This window comes from Oncorhynchus keta, chromosome 17 (genome assembly GCF_023373465.1).
Source record: "Oncorhynchus keta strain PuntledgeMale-10-30-2019 chromosome 17, Oket_V2, whole genome shotgun sequence".
NCBI lineage: Eukaryota > Metazoa > Chordata > Actinopteri > Salmoniformes > Salmonidae > Oncorhynchus > Oncorhynchus keta.
In genome coordinates, this window is record NC_068437.1 from 59,956,552 (window position 1) to 59,975,143 (window position 18,592).

At 46.7% G+C, this 18,592-nt stretch overlaps 1 protein-coding gene across 1 annotated transcript in view; it reads right to left on the reverse strand.

Annotated features, from left to right (window-relative positions):
• Nucleotides 1-18,592, reverse strand: part of vwf (von Willebrand factor) — a 198,109-nt gene that overhangs the window by 64,391 nt on the left and 115,126 nt on the right. The window contains 4 exon segments of the mRNA XM_052466814.1: nucleotides 11,278-11,421; nucleotides 12,547-12,693; nucleotides 15,953-16,255; nucleotides 16,258-17,164. Coding sequence (XP_052322774.1) covers nucleotides 11,278-11,421; nucleotides 12,547-12,693; nucleotides 15,953-16,255; nucleotides 16,258-17,164 — 1,501 coding nt within the window.

Here is an 18,592-nt window from a genome sequence, read left to right on the forward strand (position 1 = left end):
TGTGTGTGTGTTACCCAGTGTGATGTGTGTGTTACCCAGTGTGATGTGTGTGTTACCCAGTGTGATGTGTGTGTTACCCAGTGTGATGTGTGTGTTACCCAGTGTGATGTGTATGTTACCCAGTGTGATGTGTGTGTGTTACCCAGTGTGATGTGTATGTTACCCAGTGTGATGTGTGTATGTTACCCAGTGTGATGTGTGTTTACCCAGTGTGATGTGTGTGTTACCCAGTGTGATGTGTGTGTTACCCAGTGTGATGTGTATGTTACCCAGTGTGATGTGTATGTTACCCAGTGTGATGTGTGTGTTACCCAGTGTGATGTGTGTGTTACCCAGTGTGATGTGTATGTTACCCAGCGTGATGTGTGTGTGTTACCCAGTGTGATGTGTGTGTTACCCAGTGTGATGTGTGTGATGTGTGTGTGTTACCCAGTGTGATGTGTGTGTTACCCAGCGTGATGTGTATGTTACCCAGTGTGATGTGTGTGTTACCCAGTGTGATGTGTATGTTACCCAGTGTGATGTGTGTGTTACCCAGTGTGATGTGTGTGTTACCCAGCGTGATGTGTGTATGTTACCCAGTGTGATGTGTGTGTTACCCAGCGTGATGTGTGTATGTTACCCAGCGTGATGTGTATGTTACCCAGTGTGATGTGTGTGTTACCCAGCGTGATGTGTGTGTTACCCAGTGTGATGTGTATGTGTTACCCAGTGTGATGTGTGTGTTACCCAGTGTGATGTGTGTGTTACCCAGTGTGATGTGTGTGTTACCCAGTGTGATGTGTGTGTGTTACCCAGTGTGATGTGTATGTTACCCAGTGTGATGTGTGTGTGTTACCCAGTGTGATGTGTGTGTTACCCAGCGTGATGTGTGTGTTACCCAGTGTGATGTGTGTGTTACCCAGTGTGATGTGTGTGTTACCCAGTGTGATGTGTATGTTACCCAGCGTGATGTGTGTGTGTTACCCAGTGTGATGTGTGTGTGTTACCCAGTGTGATGTGTGTGTGTTACCCAGTGTGATGTGTGTGTGTTACCCAGCGTGATGTGTGTGTGTTACCCAGTGTGATGTGTGTGTGTTACCCAGCGTGATGTGTGTGTGTTACCCAGTGTGATGTGTGTGTGTTACCCAGTGTGATGTGTGTGTGTTACCCAGTGTGGTGTGTGTGTGTTACCCAGTGTGATGTGTGTGTGTTACCCAGTGTGATGTGTGTGTTACCCAGTGTGATGTGTGTGTGTTACCCAGTGTGATGTGTGTGTGTTACCCAGCGTGATGTGTGTGTGTTACCCAGCGTGATGTGTGTGTGTTACCCAGTGTGATGTGTATGTTACCCAGTGTGATGTGTGTGTGTTACCCAGTGTGGTGTGTGTGTGTTACCCAGTGTGATGTGTGTGTGTTACCCAGCGTGATGTGTATGTTACCCAGTGTGATGTGTGTGTTACCCAGTGTGATGTGTGTGTTACCCAGTGTGATGTGTGTGTTACCCAGTGTGATGTGTGTGTTACCCAGTGTGATGTGTGTGTTACCCAGCGTGATGTGTGTGTGTTACCCAGTGTGATGTGTGTGTTACCCAGTGTGATGTGTGTGTGTTAACCAGCGTGATGTGTGTGTGTTACCCAGTGTGATGTGTGTGTGTTACCCAGCGTGATGTGTGTGTGTTACCCAGTGTGATGTGTGTGTTACCCAGCGTGATGTGTATGTTACCCAGTGTGATGTGTGTGTGATGTGTGTGTTACCCAGTGTGATGTGTGTGTTACCCAGTGTGATGTGTGTGTTACCCAGTGTGATGTGTGTGTTACCCAGTGTGATGTGTGTGTTACCCAGTGTGATGTGTGTGTGTTACCCAGTGTGATGTGTGTGTGTTACCCAGTGTGATGTGTGTGTTACCCAGTGTGATGTGTGTGTTACCCAGTGTGATGTGTGTGTTACGCAGTGTGATGTGTGTGTGTTACCCAGTGTGATGTGTGTGTTACCCAGTGTGATGTGTGTGTTACCCAGCGTGATGTGTATGTTACCCAGTGTGATGTGTGTGTTACCCAGTGTGATGTGTGTGTTACCCAGTGTGATGATGTGATGTGTTACCCAGTGTGATGTGTGTGTTACCCAGCGTGATGTGTGTGTGTTACCCAGTGTGATGTGTGTGTTACCCAGTGTGATGTGTGTGTGTTAACCAGCGTGATGTGTGTGTGTTATGTGTGATGTGTGTGTTTACCCAGCGTGATGTGTGTGTGTTACCCAGTGTGATGTGTGTGTTACCCAGTGTGATGTGTGTGTTACCCAGTGTGATGTGTATGTTACCCAGTGTGATGTGTGTGTGTTACCCAGTGTGATGTGTATGTTACCCAGTGTGATGTGTGTATGTTACCCAGTGTGATGTGTGTGTTACCAGTGTGATGTGTGTGTTACCCAGTGTGATGTGTGTGTTACCCAGTGTGATGTGTATGTTACCCAGTGTGATGTGTATGTTACCCAGTGTGATGTGTGTGTTACCCAGTGTGATGTGTGTGTTACCCAGTGTGATGTGTATGTTACCCAGCGTGATGTGTGTGTGTTACCCAGTGTGATGTGTGTGTTACCCAGTGTGATGTGTGTGTGTTACCCAGTGTGATGTGTGTGTTACCCAGCGTGATGTGTATGTTACCCAGTGTGATGTGTGTGTTACCCAGTGTGATGTGTATGTTACCCAGTGTGATGTGTGTGTTACCCAGTGTGATGTGTGTGTTACCCAGCGTGATGTGTGTATGTTACCCAGTGTGATGTGTGTGTTACCCAGCGTGATGTGTGTATGTTACCCAGCGTGATGTGTATGTTACCCAGTGTGATGTGTGTGTTACCCAGCGTGATGTGTGTGTTACCCAGTGTGATGTGTATGTGTTACCCAGTGTGATGTGTGTGTTACCCAGTGTGATGTGTGTGTTACCCAGTGTGATGTGTGTGTTACCCAGTGTGATGTGTGTGTGTTTACCCAGTGTGATGTGTATGTTACCCAGTGTGATGTGTGTGTGTTACCCAGTGTGATGTGTGTTACCCAGCGTGATGTGTGTGTTACCCAGTGTGATGTGTTGTTACCCAGTGTGATGTGTGTGTTACCCAGTGTGATGTGTATGTTACCCAGCGTGATGTGTGTGTGTTACCCAGTGTGATGTGTGTGTGTTACCCAGTGTGATGTGTGTGTTACCCAGTGTGATGTGTATGTTACCCAGCGTGATGTGTATGTTACCCAGTGTGATGTGTGTGTTACCCAGTGTGATGTGTGTGTTACCCAGTGTGATGTGTGTGTTACCCAGTGTGATGTGTGTGTTACCCAGTGTGATGTGTATGTTACCCAGTGTGATGTGTGTGTGTTACCCAGTGTGATGTGTGTGTGTTACCCAGCGTGATGTGTGTGTGTTACCCAGTGTGATGTGTGTGTTACCCAGCGTGATGTGTGTGTTACCCAGCGTGATGTGTGTGTGTTACCCAGTGTGATGTGTATGTTACCCAGCGTGATGTGTGTGTTACCCAGTGTGATGTGTGTGTTACCCAGCGTGATGTGTGTGTTACCCAGTGTGATGTGTGTGTTACCCAGCGTGATGTGTGTGTTACCCAGTGTGATGTGTGTGTTACCCAGCGTGATGTGTATGTTACCCAGTGTGATGTGTGTGTTACCCAGTGTGATGTGTGTGTTACCCAGCGTGATGTGTGTGTTACCCAGTGTGATGTGTGTGTTACCCAGCGTGATGTGTGTGTTACCCAGTGTGATGTGTGTGTTACCCAGCGTGATGTGTGTGTTACCCAGTGTGATGTGTGTGTTACCCAGTGTGATGTGTGTGTTACCCAGTGTGATGTGTGTGTTACCCAGTGTGATGTGTGTGTTACCCAGTGTGATGTGTATGTTACCCAGCGTGATGTGTGTGTGTTACCCAGCGTGATGTGTGTGTTACCCAGCGTGATGTGTGTGTTACCCAGTGTGATGTGTGTGTTACCCAGCGTGATGTGTGTGTTACCCAGTGTGATGTGTGTGTTACCCAGCGTGATGTGTGTGTGTTACCCAGCGTGATGTGTGTGTTACCCAGTGTGATGTGTGTGTTACCCAGTGTGATGTGTATGTTACCCAGCGTGATGTGTGTGTGTTACCCAGCGTGATGTGTGTGTGTTACCCAGTGTGATGTGTGTGTTACCCAGTGTGATGTGTGTGTTACCCAGTGTGATGTGTGTGTTACCCAGTGTGATGTGTGTGTTACCCAGTGTGATGTGTATGTTACCCAGTGTGATGTGTGTGTGTTACCCAGTGTGATGTGTGTGTGTTACCCAGCGTGATGTGTGTGCATTACCCAGTGTGATGTGTGTGCATTACCCAGCGTGATGTGTGTGTGTTACCCAGCGTGATGTGTGTGTTACCCAGCGTGATGTGTGTGTTACCCAGTGTGATGTGTATGTTACCCAGCGTGATGTGTGTGTTACCCAGTGTGATGTGTGTGTTACCCAGTGTGATGTGTGTGTTACCCAGTGTGATGTGTGTGTGTTACCCAGCGTGATGTGTATGTTACCCAGTGTGATGTGTGTGTTACCCAGTGTGATGTGTATGTTACCCAGCGTGATGTGTGTGTTACCCAGTGTGATGTGTGTGTTACCCAGTGTGATGTGTGTGTGTTACCCAGCGTGATGTGTATGTTACCCAGCGTGATGTGTGTGTGTTACCCAGCGTGATGTGTGTGTTACCCAGCGTGATGTGTGTGTGTTACCCAGTGTGATGTGTGTGTTACCCAGTGTGATGTGTGTGTTACCCAGCGTGATGTGTGTGTTACCCAGTGTGATGTGTGTGTTACCCAGTGTGATGTGTATGTTACCCAGCGTGATGTGTGTGTGTTACCCAGTGTGATGTGTGTGTTACCCAGTGTGATGTGTGTGTTACCCAGTGTGATGTGTATGTTACCCAGCGTGATGTGTGTGTGTTACCCAGCGTGATGTGTGTGTGTGTTACCCAGCGTGATGTGTGTGTGTTACCCAGCGTGATGTGTGTGTTACCCAGCGTGATGTGTGTGTATGTTACCCAGCGTGATGTGTGTGTGTTACCCAGCGTGATGTGTGTATGTTACCCAGCGTGATGTGTGTGTGTTACCCAGCGTGATGTGTGTGTATGTTACCCAGCGTGATGTGTGTGTGTGTTATGATGTGTGTATGTTACCCAGTGTGATGTGTGTTACCCAGCGTGATGTGTGTGTGTTACCCAGCGTGATGTGTGTATGTTACCCAGTGTGATGTGTGTGTGTTACCCAGCGTGATGTGTGTGTGTTACCCAGTGTGATGTGTGTGTGTTACCCAGCGTGATGTGTGTGTGTTACCCAGCGTGATGTGTGTGTGTTACCCAGCGTGATGTGTGTATGTTACCCAGTGTGATGTGTGTGTGTTACCCAGCGTGATGTGTGTGTGTTACCCAGCGTGATGTGTGTGTGTTACCCAGCGTGATGTGTGTATGTTACCCAGTGTGATGTGTGTGTGTTACCCAGCGTGATGTGTGTGTGTTACCCAGCGTGATGTGTGTATGTTACCCAGTGTGATGTGTGTGTGTTACCCAGCGCGATGTGTGTGCATTACCCAGTGTGATGTGTGTGTGTTACCCAGTGTGATGTGTGTGTGTTACCCAGCGTGATGTGTGTATGTTACCCAGTGTGATGTGTGTGTGTTACCCAGCGCGATGTGTGTGTGATGTGTGTGTGTTACCCAGTGTGATGTGTGTGTTTTACGCGTGATGTGTGTATGTTACCCAGTGTGATGTGTGTGTGTTACCCAGCGCGATGTGTGTGCATTACCCAGTGTGATGTGTGTATGTTACCCAGCGTGATGTGTGTGTGTTACCCAGTGTGATGTGTGTGCATTACCCAGTGTGATGTGTGTGCATTACCCAGTGTGATGTGTGTGTGTTACCCAGCGTGATGTGTGTGCATTACCCAGTGTGATGTGTGTGTGTTACCCAGCGTGATGTGTGTGCATTACCCAGCGTGATGTGTATGTTACCCAGTGTGATGTGTGTGTGTTACCCAGCGTGATGTGTGTGTGTTACCCAGTGTGATGTGTGTGCATTACCCAGCGTGATGTGTGTGTGTTACCCAGTGTGATGTGTGTGTGTTACCCAGCGTGATGTGTGTGTGTTACCCAGTGTGATGTGTGTGTGTTACCCAGCGTGATGTGTGTGTGTTACCCAGCGTGATGTGTGTGTGTTACCCAGCGTGATGTGTGTGTGTTACCCAGCGTGATGTGTGTGTGTTACCCAGCGCGATGTGTGTGTGTTACCCAGCGTGATGTGTGTGTGTTACCCAGTGTGATGTGTGTGTTACCCAGCGTGATGTGTGTGTGTTACCCAGCGTGATGTGTGTGTGTTACCCAGTGTGATGTGTGTGCATTACCCAGCGTGATGTGTGTGTGTTACCCAGCGTGATGTGTGTGTGTTACCCAGTGTGATGTGTGTGTGTTACCCAGCGTGATGTGTGTGTGTTACCCAGCGTGATGTGTGTGTGTTACCCAGCGCGATGTGTGTGCATTACCCAGTGTGATGTGTGTGCATTACCCAGTGTGATGTGTGTGTGTTACCCAGCGTGATGTGTGTGCATTACCCAGTGTGATGTGTGTGTGTTACCCAGCGTGATGTGTGTGCATTACCCAGTGTGATGTGTGTATGTTATCCTGTACGGTGCGTGTGTGTGTGTTACCCAGCACAGTGTGTGTTACCTGGCATGGTCTATTTACTGTGCTGGCAGATTGTTTTAATCTTTAGCAGTCATATATGCTATCTCTGGGACAGGACTATCAGTTTCAGAAAGAGAAAACAATGTCAAATTGTCATGGACCTGTCAGCAGAACTTGTGAATTCAACCGCAATATAATGGACTGCCTGTCTTCCAGAAAGACAACCATCTCTGCACTCCACCAATCTGGCCTTTAGGGTAAAGTGGTCAGATGGAAGCCACTCCTCAGTAAAAGGCACATGACAGTTGCTTGGACTCTCAGACCATGAGAAACAAGATTATCTGGTTTGGTGAAACCAAGATTGAAGTATTTGGCCTGAATGCCAAACGTCCCAGCTGGAGGAAACCTGGTACCATCTCAACGGTGAAGCATGGTGATGGCAACATCATGCTGTAGAGATGTTTTTCAGAGGCAGGGACTGGGAGACTAGTCAGGATCGAAGGAAAGACAAACAGAGCAAAGTACAGAGAAGTCTTTGATGAAAACCTGCTCCAGAGTGCTCAGGACCTCAGACTGGGGTGAAGTTTCACCTTCCAACAGGACAACAACCGTAAGCCCACAGCCAAGACATCGCAGGAGTGGGGAGGGCAGGAGGTTAGTCACCACCTTCCGGAGACACCTGAAACCCCACCTCTTTAAGGAATACCTAGGATAGGATAAGTAATCATTCTCACCCCCCTTTTAAGATTTAGATGCACTATTGTAAAGTGACTGTTCCACTGGATGTCATAAGGTGAATGCACCAATTTGTAAGTCGCTCTGGATAAGAGCGTCTGCTAAATGACTTAAATGTAATGTAAATGAGTGGCTTCGGGACAATGTCCTTGTGTGACCCAGCCAGAGCCTGGACTTGAACCCGATCGAACATCTCTGGAGAGACCTGAAAACACTCCCCATCCAACCTGAGAGAGCTTGATAGGATCTGCAGAGAAGAATGTGAGAAAATCCCAAGTGTGCTTGTAGCATAATACCCAAGAAGACTTGAGGCTGTAATTGCTGCCTACGTTGCTTCAACAAAGCACTGAATAAAGTGTATGAATACTTTTGTAAATGTGATATCTCCGTTTTTTTTATTTTTACATTTGCAAAAATGTTAAACCTGTTTTAGTTTTGTCATTATAACGTATTGTGTGTAGATTGATGAGGGAAGAAAAACATTTAATCAATTTCAGAGTTAGGCCGCGACGTAATACAATGTGTAAAAAGTCAAGGGGTCTGAATACTTTCCTAATGCACTACTTCAATGTAAAATATCAACTGTTCTTCCATTAAATTTGACTGTATATTAAAAATCTAATCAAAGTTTATTACCTTACAGTGAAATGGCTCTAACCGTGCTGCCTATGGGATTGCAAAACTTGAAATACATATAGCCTATCTATTTACTAGGCTACTAGTTTGTTATATGGCTCCTGGATTTTGGATTTTGTACGCCAATATGGATTTTCAGTTAGATAGTCCACATGTTTAGTGGTAGCTCCACAGGGTTTCCCCCTCCAAGGGATTTTCAGTTAGATAGTCCACATGTTCAGTGGTAGCTCCACAGGGTTCCCCCTCCAAGGGATTTTCAGTTAGATAGTCCACATGTTCAGTGGTAGCTCCACAGGGTTCCCCCTCCAAGGGATTTTCAGTTAGATAGTCCACATGTTCAGTGGTAGCTCCACAGGGTTTCCCCCTCCAAGGGATTTTCAGTTAGATAGTCCACATGTTCAGTGGTAGCTCCACAGGGTTCCCCCTCCAAGGGATTTTCAGTTAGATAGTCCACATGTTCAGTGGTAGCTCCACAGGGTTTCCCCCTCCAAGGGATTTTCAGTTAGATAGTCCACATGTTCAGTGGTAGCTTTTCAGTTAGATAGTCCACATGTTCAGTGGTAGCTCCACAGGGTTCCCCCTCCAAGGGATTTTCAGTTAGATAGTCCACATGTTCAGTGGTAGCTCCACAGGGTTTCCCCCTCCAAGGGATTTTCAGTTAGATAGTCCACATGTTCAGTGGTAGCTCCACAGGGTTCCCCCTCCAAGGGATTTTCAGTTAGATAGTCCACATGTTCAGTGGTAGCTCCACAGGGTTTCCCCCTCCAAGGGATTTTCAGTTAGATAGTCCACATGTTCAGTGGTAGCTCCACAGGGTTTCCCCCTCCAAGGGATTTTCAGTTAGATAGTCCACATGTTCAGTGGTAGCTCCACAGGGTTCCCCCTCCAAGGGATTTTCAGTTAGATAGTCCACATGTTCAGTGGTAGCTCCACAGGGTTTCCCCCTCCAAGGGATTTTCAGTTAGATAGTCCACATGTTCAGTGGTAGCTCCACAGGGTTTCCCCCTCCAAGGGATTTTCAGTTAGATAGTCCACATGTTCAGTGGTAGCTCCACAGGGTTTCCCCCTAACAGTTATGACTTCTTCTACACTATATTAGGCCCAGCCTGTCCTCTTATACACTATATTAGGCCCAGCCTGTCCTCTTATACACTATATTAGGCCCAGCCTGTCCTCTTATACACTATATGACCTCTTATACACTATATTAGGACCTCTTATACACTATATTAGGCCCAGCCTGTCCTCTTATACACTATATTAGGCCCTATGACCTCTTATACACTATATTAGGCCCAGCCTGACCTCTTATACACTATATTAGGCCCAGCCTGTCCTCTTATACACTATATTCGGCCCAGCCTGACCTCTTATACACTATATTAGGCCCAGCCTTTGGAACTTTGGTTTTCCTAGATATGGCTTTTATATTGTGATCATTACATACTATGAACTTGGATACTGCTTTAAAGCAAATATCTGCAGCATTAGTAAAGATATGATCAATACATGTTGATGATTTAATTCCTGTGCTGTTTGTAACTACCCTGGTAGGTTGACTGATAACCTGAACCAGGTTACAGGTTCTGGTTACAGTATGAAGCTTTTCTTGATTGGGCAGCTTGATGATGTCCAGTCAATATTTAAATCACAGAGAAAATATACTTCTGTTGATATCACATACATTATCAAGCATTTCACACATGTTATCCAGATATTGTCTGTTAGCACTTGGTGGGCTATAGCAGCTTCCCACAAGAATGGTCTTTAGGTGACCCTATAGCCATATTACCGCAACACCGCCTCCATTTGGCATTTCTGTTTTTTGAGATAGTCAGAATATGAATGTCATCTGTTACATGCAAGTTATTGACTTCAAAAACCTTGTTTCTTAGGCTACATATGTTAACATGGGCTATTTTCTTCACTTTTCTGGGTTGCTTGATTGTTTTTAATGCTTTACTGGGAGGCTTATCAGAGGTAGACTCATGTTATTTACATTGGAGCTGATAGTGCAGGGTGAGCTGCATAAAGTGGTCTTCCTACTATTGCACATCGCCTCAGTGCTAACAGTGTAACTCTGGTTTATAGGAGCAAGATTACTGATTACAATAGCTGTTGGATAAACAGATGTATTCGGTGCAATTAAGGGTACATAAATTAAATTAGTTACATTGTGTTTGCCAATGCCCCTAAGATCATGTACAAACATACAAGTATTTTACACCATTTTAAAGATACAAAAACATCCAGTGATTTTGCAGACACCCACATCAATTTACAGAAATACTCATAATAAACGTTGATCAAAGATACAAGTGTTATACATGGAATTCTAGATCCACTTCTCCTTAATGCCACCGCTGGCAGTTCCGGTATCAATATCTCCCTGTTGCCATAGGACGCCTTCTTAGACTTCCACGGCGAGTGACGTAATTCCATGGCTGGTTGGTTGGGTCAAGAACAGGTCCGTTCTCCAGGAAAAGAGGGGAGACCCCTGCGGGGATGAAAGTCGGCTGTGGAAAGCCACCACAACGGTGAAACTTCCACCAGACCAGAGCGGCGTCCGGCTACTGGAGTGGAAGTAAAATAAAAAGAAGGTGGGCATGGGTTCCCCAGTAGCTTTTGTAGGTTTGTTACTTGCTTGCTAAAAGTAGCTACTTCGCTCCTGTATTCCTCCCCAAGCAAACAGTTGCTACATTGAAAATCAGCGTGGCCCACATTGTCCTGGAACAAAGCAAAGTGAACACAGCTCCTGCAACGCTGGGAACATTCAATAGTGCCCTCTATCTGAGACCGACGAGCTAGCTTGGCAAGCTGGGCTTTCGCGTCTCTCCCCCTATACAGAATCTGGCAGGATCCCGGGACAGATAGCAGTGCTCACAGCATTTAGCCCAACAGAGCCTCAGGTTCCAAAATAAAATAAAAAGTATATAAAACACTGTCAGCTGTTAAACCGAGGTCATTAGTTCAGGTTTCAGCGTTCGACAGTGCTCAACAACAACAAACATACGTTGCGCTCTGAAGACGTAGGGATTGTGTGTGTGTGTGCGTATTACCCAGTGGTGTGTGTGTGTGCATGTGTATTACCCAGTGGTATGCGTATTACCCAGTGGTGTGTGTGTGTGTGTGTGTGTGTTTGTGTGTGTGTATTACCCAGTGGTATGCGTATTACCCAATGGTGTGTGTATTACCCAGTGGTGTGTTTGTGTGTGTGTGTGTTTGTGTGTGTGTGTATTACCCAGTGCGGTGTGTGTGTGTGTCGGACTGGTCAGCTGGTCCACCAGGGTCAGCAGGTGTGTCCTGTCCTGCTCCTCTCTCCAGGCCACGCCCACACTACTGGTCTCTCCGTATGTAACCACACCCACCTGAGTCTCGTTCCGACCTGAAAACAGAGAATTTTATTTCCAGTCTCTTACATCGTTCTCTGCCTTCAGCAATGTGTTATTTTACTTTATGTTACTTTTTGATGTTAACGTTGGGTGGTTCAGTAAGAGCTGTGTTGGGATTGGGTAGTTCAGTAAGAGCTGTGTTGGGATTGGGTAGTTCAGTAAGAGCTGTGTTGGGATTGGGTAGTTCAGTAAGAGCTGTGTTGGGATTGGGTAGTTCAGTAAGAGCTGTGTTGGGATTGGGTGGTTCAGTAAGAGCTGTGTTGGGATTGGGTAGTTCAGTAAGAGCTGTGTTGGGATTGGGTGGTTCAGTAAGAGCTGTGTTGGGATTGGGTAGTTCAGTAAGAGCTGTGTTGGGATTGGGTGGTTCAGTAAGAGCTGTGTTGTGATTGGGTAGTTCAGTAAGAGCTGTGTTGGGATTGGGTGGTTCTGTAAGAGCTGTGTTGGGATTGGGTGGTTCAGTAAGAGCTGTGTTGGGATTGGGTGGTTCAGTAAGAGCTGTGTTGGGATTGGGTGGTTCAGTAAGAGCTGTGTTGGGATTGGGTAGTTCAGTAAGAGCTGTGTTGGGATTGGGTGGTTCAGTAAGAGCTGTGTTGTGATTGGGTAGTTCAGTAAGAGCTGTGTTGGGATTGGGTAGTTCAGTAAGAGCTGTGTTGGGATTGGGTAGTTCAGTAAGAGCTGTGTTGGGATTGGGTGGTTCAGTAAGAGCTGTGTTGGGATTGGGTAGTTCAGTAAGAGCTGTGTTGGGATTGGGTGGTTCAGTAAGAGCTGTGTTGGGATTGGGTGGTTCAGTAAGAGCTGTGTTGGGATTGGGTGGTTCAGTGAGATTTGTGTTGTGATTGGGTGGCTCAGTAAGAGCTGTGTTGGGATTGGGTAGTTCAGTAAGAGCTGTGTTGGGATTGGGTAGTTCAGTAAGAGCTGTGTTGGGATTGGGTAGTTCAGTAAGAGCTGTGTTGGGATTGGGTGGTTCAGTGAGATTTGTGTTGTGATTGGGTGGTTCAGTGTGATCTTGCTGACTACCGGAGCAAAGTAGCTACTTTTAGAACCACCCAATCAGAACAAAGATCTTACTAGTAAGGTGGTTCAGTGAAAACTGTGTTCTAATTGGCCAGCAGGCGTACCGATATCAGCGCTGTTGATGAAGGCTTTGACAAATGTCTTCATGTCCTCAAATTCTGTCCCGCCCTCTGGCTGCCCGTCAGTCTCTGGCCCCGCCCTATTCCCGCCTCTCAGCAGGAACAGGACATCCATCGGCTTCCTGCATGGCACTGGGTCAGAGGTCACAGGATATCAACCAATCACAGAGTAGTAGGGGAATTCACCAGACCTCATCTATATTCACAAATGTGGGTGTGGTGTGTGGGTGTATCAAATCTAATTTTATTTGTCACATGCACCTAATACAACTTACCGTGAAATTCTTATGTACAATCCCTTAACCAACAAAGCAGTTTTAAGAAACATAAGTGTTAAGAAAAATATGTACTAAATAAACTAGAGTCAATGTGTCAATGTGCAGGGGTACAGGTTAGTCAAATCAAATGTATTTATATAGCCCTTTGTACATGAGCTGATATCTCAAAGTGCTGTACAGAAACCCAGCCTAAAACCCCAAACAGCAAGCAATGCAGGTGTAGAAGCACGGTGACTAGGAAAAACTCCCTAGAAAGTGAGGTGATTTAGGTAATATGTACTGTACATGTAGGTAGGGTTAAAGTGACTACGTATAGATAATAAACAGTAGCGAGTAGCAGCAGTGTAAAAAAAGCGGGGGTCAATGCAAATAGTCTAGTCTGCCATTTGATTAGCTGTTCAGCAGTCTTAAGAAGCCTTCTGGACCTAGACTTGGCTCCCCGGTACCGCTTGCCGTGCGGTATCAGAGAGAACAGTATATGACTAGGTGGCGGGAGTCTTTGGCAATTTTTAGGGCCTTCTTTTGACACCTCCTGGTATAGAGGTCCTGGATGGCAGGAAGCTTGGCCTCAGTGATGTAGTGGACCGTATGCACTACCCTCTGTAACGTCTTGCAGTTGCCATTCCAGGTGGTGATTCAACCAGTTAGGGTGCCTCAATGGTGCAGCTGTTGAACTTTTTGAGAATCTGAGGACCCATGCCAAATCTTTTCAGTCTCCTGAGGGGGAACACACATTGTCGTGCCCTCTTCACGACTGTCTTGGTGTGTTTGAACCATGATCGTTTGCTGGTGATGTGGACACCAAGGAACTTAAAGCTCTCAATCTGCTCCACTCCAACCCCATCGATGAGAATGGGGGCGTGCTCGGCCCTCCTTTTCCTGTAGTCCACGATCATCTGCTTTGTCTTGATCAAGTTGAGGGAGATGTTGTTGTCCTGGAACCACACTGCCAGGTCTCTGATCTCCTCCCTATAGGCTGTCTCATCATTGTCGGTGATCAGGCCTACCACCGTTGTGTTGTCTGCAAACTTAATGATGGTGTTGGAGTTGTGCTTGGACACGCAGTCATGGGTGAACAAGGATACAGGAAGGGACTAAGCACACACCCCTGAGGAGCCATAATTTTGAGTATCAGTGTTGCGGATGGTTTGTTGTCTACCCTCACCACCTGGGTGTGGCCCATAAGGAAATCCTGAATCCAGTTGCAGAGGGAGGTGTTTAGTCCCAGGGTCCTTAGCATAGTGATCAGCTTTGAGGGCATTATGTTGTTTAACTCTGATCTGTAGCATTCTCAAGTAGGTGTTCCTTTTGTGCAGGTGGGACAGGGCAGTGTTGAGTGCAATAGAGATTGCGTAATCTGTGGATCTGTTGGTGCGGTAAATTGAGTGGCTCTAGGGTTTCTGGGATGATGGTGTTGATGTGAACCATGACCAACCTTTCAAAGCACTTCATGGCTACAGACTACTCGGAGAATCCGCCCTGGGAATCCGCCTAGCCCTGTGGCCTTGTGAATGTTGACCTGTTTAAAGGGCTTACTCACATCGGCTACGGTGATCTTGATCACACCGTCGTCCAGAACAGCTGGTGCTCTCAAGTGTGCTTCAGTTTTCGAAGCGTACATAGAAGTAGTTTAACTCGTCTGGTAGGCTCGTGTCACTGGGCAGCTCATGGCTGGGATTCCCTTTATAGTCCGTAATAGTTTGCAAGTCCTGCCAGATCTGATGAGCATCGGTGTAGTAGGATTCAATCTTAGTCCTGTATTTACGCTTTTCCTGTTTGATGGTTTGTCTGAGGGCATAGTAGGATTTCTTGTAAGCGTCCGAGTTAGAGAGCAGGTAGCTGACAAGTGGTGGCTATTCAACAGCCTTATGGTCTGGGGGTGTAGAAACTATTTGCCAATCTTCCAGTTTTTGCCATGATGCTCCTATACTGCCCATGTCTGACTGATGGAAGTGGGGAGAACAGGTCATGGCTCAGATGACTGACGTCCCTGATGACCTTATTGTCTTTCCTGCGACACCTGGAGTTGTAGGTGTCCTGGAGGGCAAGCAGTGAACACCCAATGGTGTGTTTGGCTGAGTGTACCACCCTCTGTAGAGACTTGAGGTCAGTGGAATTCGAGTTACTATACCAGGCTGTGATGTTCTCGATGGTGCTTCTGTAGAACATTGTGAGGGCCCACGGGGAAGGGCCTAATTTCTTCAGCCTCAGGTTGAAAAGTCACTGTCGTGCCTTCTTCCCCACAGTGTCCATGTAGTGTGGTTTGACTATTTCAGCTCTTTTGAGATGTGTACACCTTGGAGACGTGTAGTTTAGCATAAATAGACAGCTACGAAAAATATAATTGAAAACTCTCTTGGTAAATAGAGTTGTTTACATGGAAAAGCCAATGGGGTGTATTTTATCCATGTTCGGCCACGAATCTGAGAAACCTAGAATCTTAGAGTTGTTCAGGTTGATAGGATAGTCTGGAACGAAGCTCCTCCAGTTTGTTTTCTAGTGACTGTACGTCAATAGAACAGAGGACAATAGTGGTCTAGATGCTTTCCAATGTAGTCATGTTGCCACCTCGCTTTCCTCGCTTTGGCCGCCACTTCTTATTTAGAGGGATCAGGGCCTGTCTAGGGGTAGAGCTGCCGACTCGTTGAAGTAGAATTCATCATCCAAATCAAGGTTAGTGATTGCTTTTCTGATGTCCAGAAACTATTTTCGGTCATAAGAAATAATAGTGGAAATATGATATAAAATTAAAGTAAAGCTCAGTGTAAGAAAACACACAAAATAGCAGAATTGGTCAGGAGCCCATAAGACCGCAGCTAACTCTACCTACATTTACATATTACGTCAATCACCTCGACTAACCGGTGCCCACACACATTGACTCTGTACAGGTACCCCCTGTATATAGCCTCGCTATTGTTATTTACTGCTGCTCTTTAATTATTTGTTAATTTTATTTAAAAAATAAATACTTAACTGCATTGTTGGTTAGGAGCTTGTAAGTAAGCATTTACAATGTTATGTTATTTAATCCACTGCAGCACCATCTCAACAAAGTCGGTGTATATGTGTGTGTTTCTGTGTGTGTGTGTGTATGTGTGTGTGTGTTTTACCTGAGGGAGGCAGGGTGGCTCTGGGGGCCAGTGTGGGGGTGAGTCGTGGGGGAGGCAGGGTGGGGGAGCGAGGAGAGAGGGAGTTTCTGGTGATATTAACCACAGTGGTAACCAGAGAGGTAAGGCTGGTATAGTCCTCCACCATGAGGGGGCGGTGTGGGGAGCTGAGAGGCATCAGGTCCACCTCTCTAACCTTCGGGCCTACCCCGATGGGATACACCCAGGTGTGTGTGTGGGAGGAGGGGGGACGCGTGATCACGTCGGTGGGGGGGTTCTCTGTCACCAGGAAGACTAGCTGGGGGAGGTAGGGGTGGAGGAGGGCCTATCAGTAGTCACTTCCTGGTAGGTCTGGCCAATTGCTGCACCCGTGTTGGTCTTGTCCCCACCCCTCCAGCGGATCTCCCGCAGTCTCCTTAGCAACTTGGTTCTCTGCCACTGTATTTCCCAGCGCGTTATCTCCACGGTGACAGTTTCCGAGTATTGTATGACTGTAACACGCACGGACTCCTCCCCTTCCTGTGCCAGCTGTGATATCACTTCCTCCAGAAAGAGGAGAGAGGCGTTAAATCCCGCCTCCCCAACCGAGTCAGAACCTTCCAGGATAAATGTCACGTATTTAGAGGAAGAGAGGAAGGAAGAGGAGGAGAGAGAGGAAGGAGAGGGAGAAATAGTTATGGGGGCCATGCCAGTAGGCTGTATGGGGTTGGGGAGGTGTTGGGACAGGGTGGAGGTCAGGGTGGGGATGGTCTCTAGCAGGGGAGGCTGTGTGGTGGTGGTGGTCCCAAGGCTAAGTTTAGCCATGCCAGGCTTGGCGGGCGGGGACTTGGGGGTCTCCGGCTCCAGCCCCAGGGTACAGAGGTAGTCAGTGACCTCCATAAAGTTGGCCGGAAGCTCAGACACGCTGTTCAGCTGGTAAGCCCTGTTATCAGGCTTGGCCTTCGTAATGTCATTAACCTGTGTCCAGCTAGCCTCCGGACCCAGCGCCAGCGTCAGGGTGGTAATGTCTTTCTTCCGAAGCAGCTTGACGGTGGCGCGGAGAGGCCGGGGATTGGCGCTGGCGGTGAGGATGATAGCGACGCGGCCAGCATGTTCTCGCTTGTTCTTGTCATAGATGTTGATTGCCAGATACTTCACCGCCTCGTCTAGAAACGCAGCATCACCACCACTGTAGTGCAGCTCACGCACTGTCTTCTTAAACAACCACTTCTGAACCTAGAGGTTAGAGGTCAGAATTTAGGAGTGGAGTCAATGTAAGAATGAAGAATATGGCTAATATCGGATAGCAAACTCTCTCAGACCAAGAAGTTAACCAACTCTGACAAGACCCTTCCATTAACCGACATTGAAAGGACCCTGTCATGAACCGGACCCAAATTAAGACATTACAACAAGAGACACCACAACACTACATAAAGAGAGACCTAAGACATTACAACAAGAGACACCACAACACCACATAAAGAGAGACACCACCAACACTATATGAAGTGAGACAGCATAACACTACATAAAGAGAGACCTAAGAAAACAACACAACACAAAATTGTAGCAACACACATGGTAGCAACACAACATGAGACCAACATTGTAGCAACTCAACATTGCAGTAGCACAACATGGTAGCAGCACAAACGTGGTAGAAACATTACTGGGCACAGACAACAGCACAAAGGGCAAGAAGGTAGAGACAACAATACTACATGCAAAGCAGCCACAACGGTCAGTATGAGTGTCAGTATCAGTGGGAATGTAGAGATGGAGATAAAACTGTCCAGTTTGAGTGTTTGTTGCAGCTCGTTCCAGTAGCTCCAACAAACTGAAAAGACGAGCGACCCATAGATATGTGTGCTTTGGGCACCTTTAACAGAATGTGATTGGAAGAAAGGGTGTTGTATGTGTAGGATGAGGGCTGCAGTAGATATCTCAGATAGGGGGAGTGAGGCCTAAGAGGTTTTTATAAATAAGCATCATGGATGTGTGTCCTTTGGGGACCTTTAAAACTTGTTCAGGATAGGGGGCGATATTTCCCCTTTGGATGAATTGCATGCCCATAGTAAACTGCATAAAAATCTGTCCTAAATTGCTAATATATGCATATTATTATTATTATTGGATAGGAAACACTCTGAAGCTTCTAAAACCGTTTGAATTATGTCTGTGAGTATAACAGAACTCACAGGGCAGGCAATCTTCCAAACTAGTTTTGAGATCCTGAAAGTTGGGGCAACTTTGACGTCATCACCCCCTCCCTTCCCAACAAGTTATGGATCTGGAAACACTTCCTATGTCTTCCACTAGATGTCCTCATTCAGTAGAGCGTTTAATTGTGCAAATGTTGTGAACTTTGACCCAATGAGGCGACAAACTTTGAGTGTCGCGAGGATTTCCATGTGCATTAGGGCGCGCTTTGGGCACAGAGCTTCCTTTGTTCTAGCTAGCCCTAGATGAACTAGGATTGTCCGGTTGGAATGCCATTTGTTTTGTACGTTTATAATATCCTAAAGCTTGATTCTGCACTTAGTTTGACCAGTTTAGTCGACCTATAATATTTCATTTGGAAGTTTTGATGCGCAATTATTCTGGACCAGAAGTAATTTTTTGGGCATTTGAGCTGAAAGTGGTAGCATATGCTACTACATG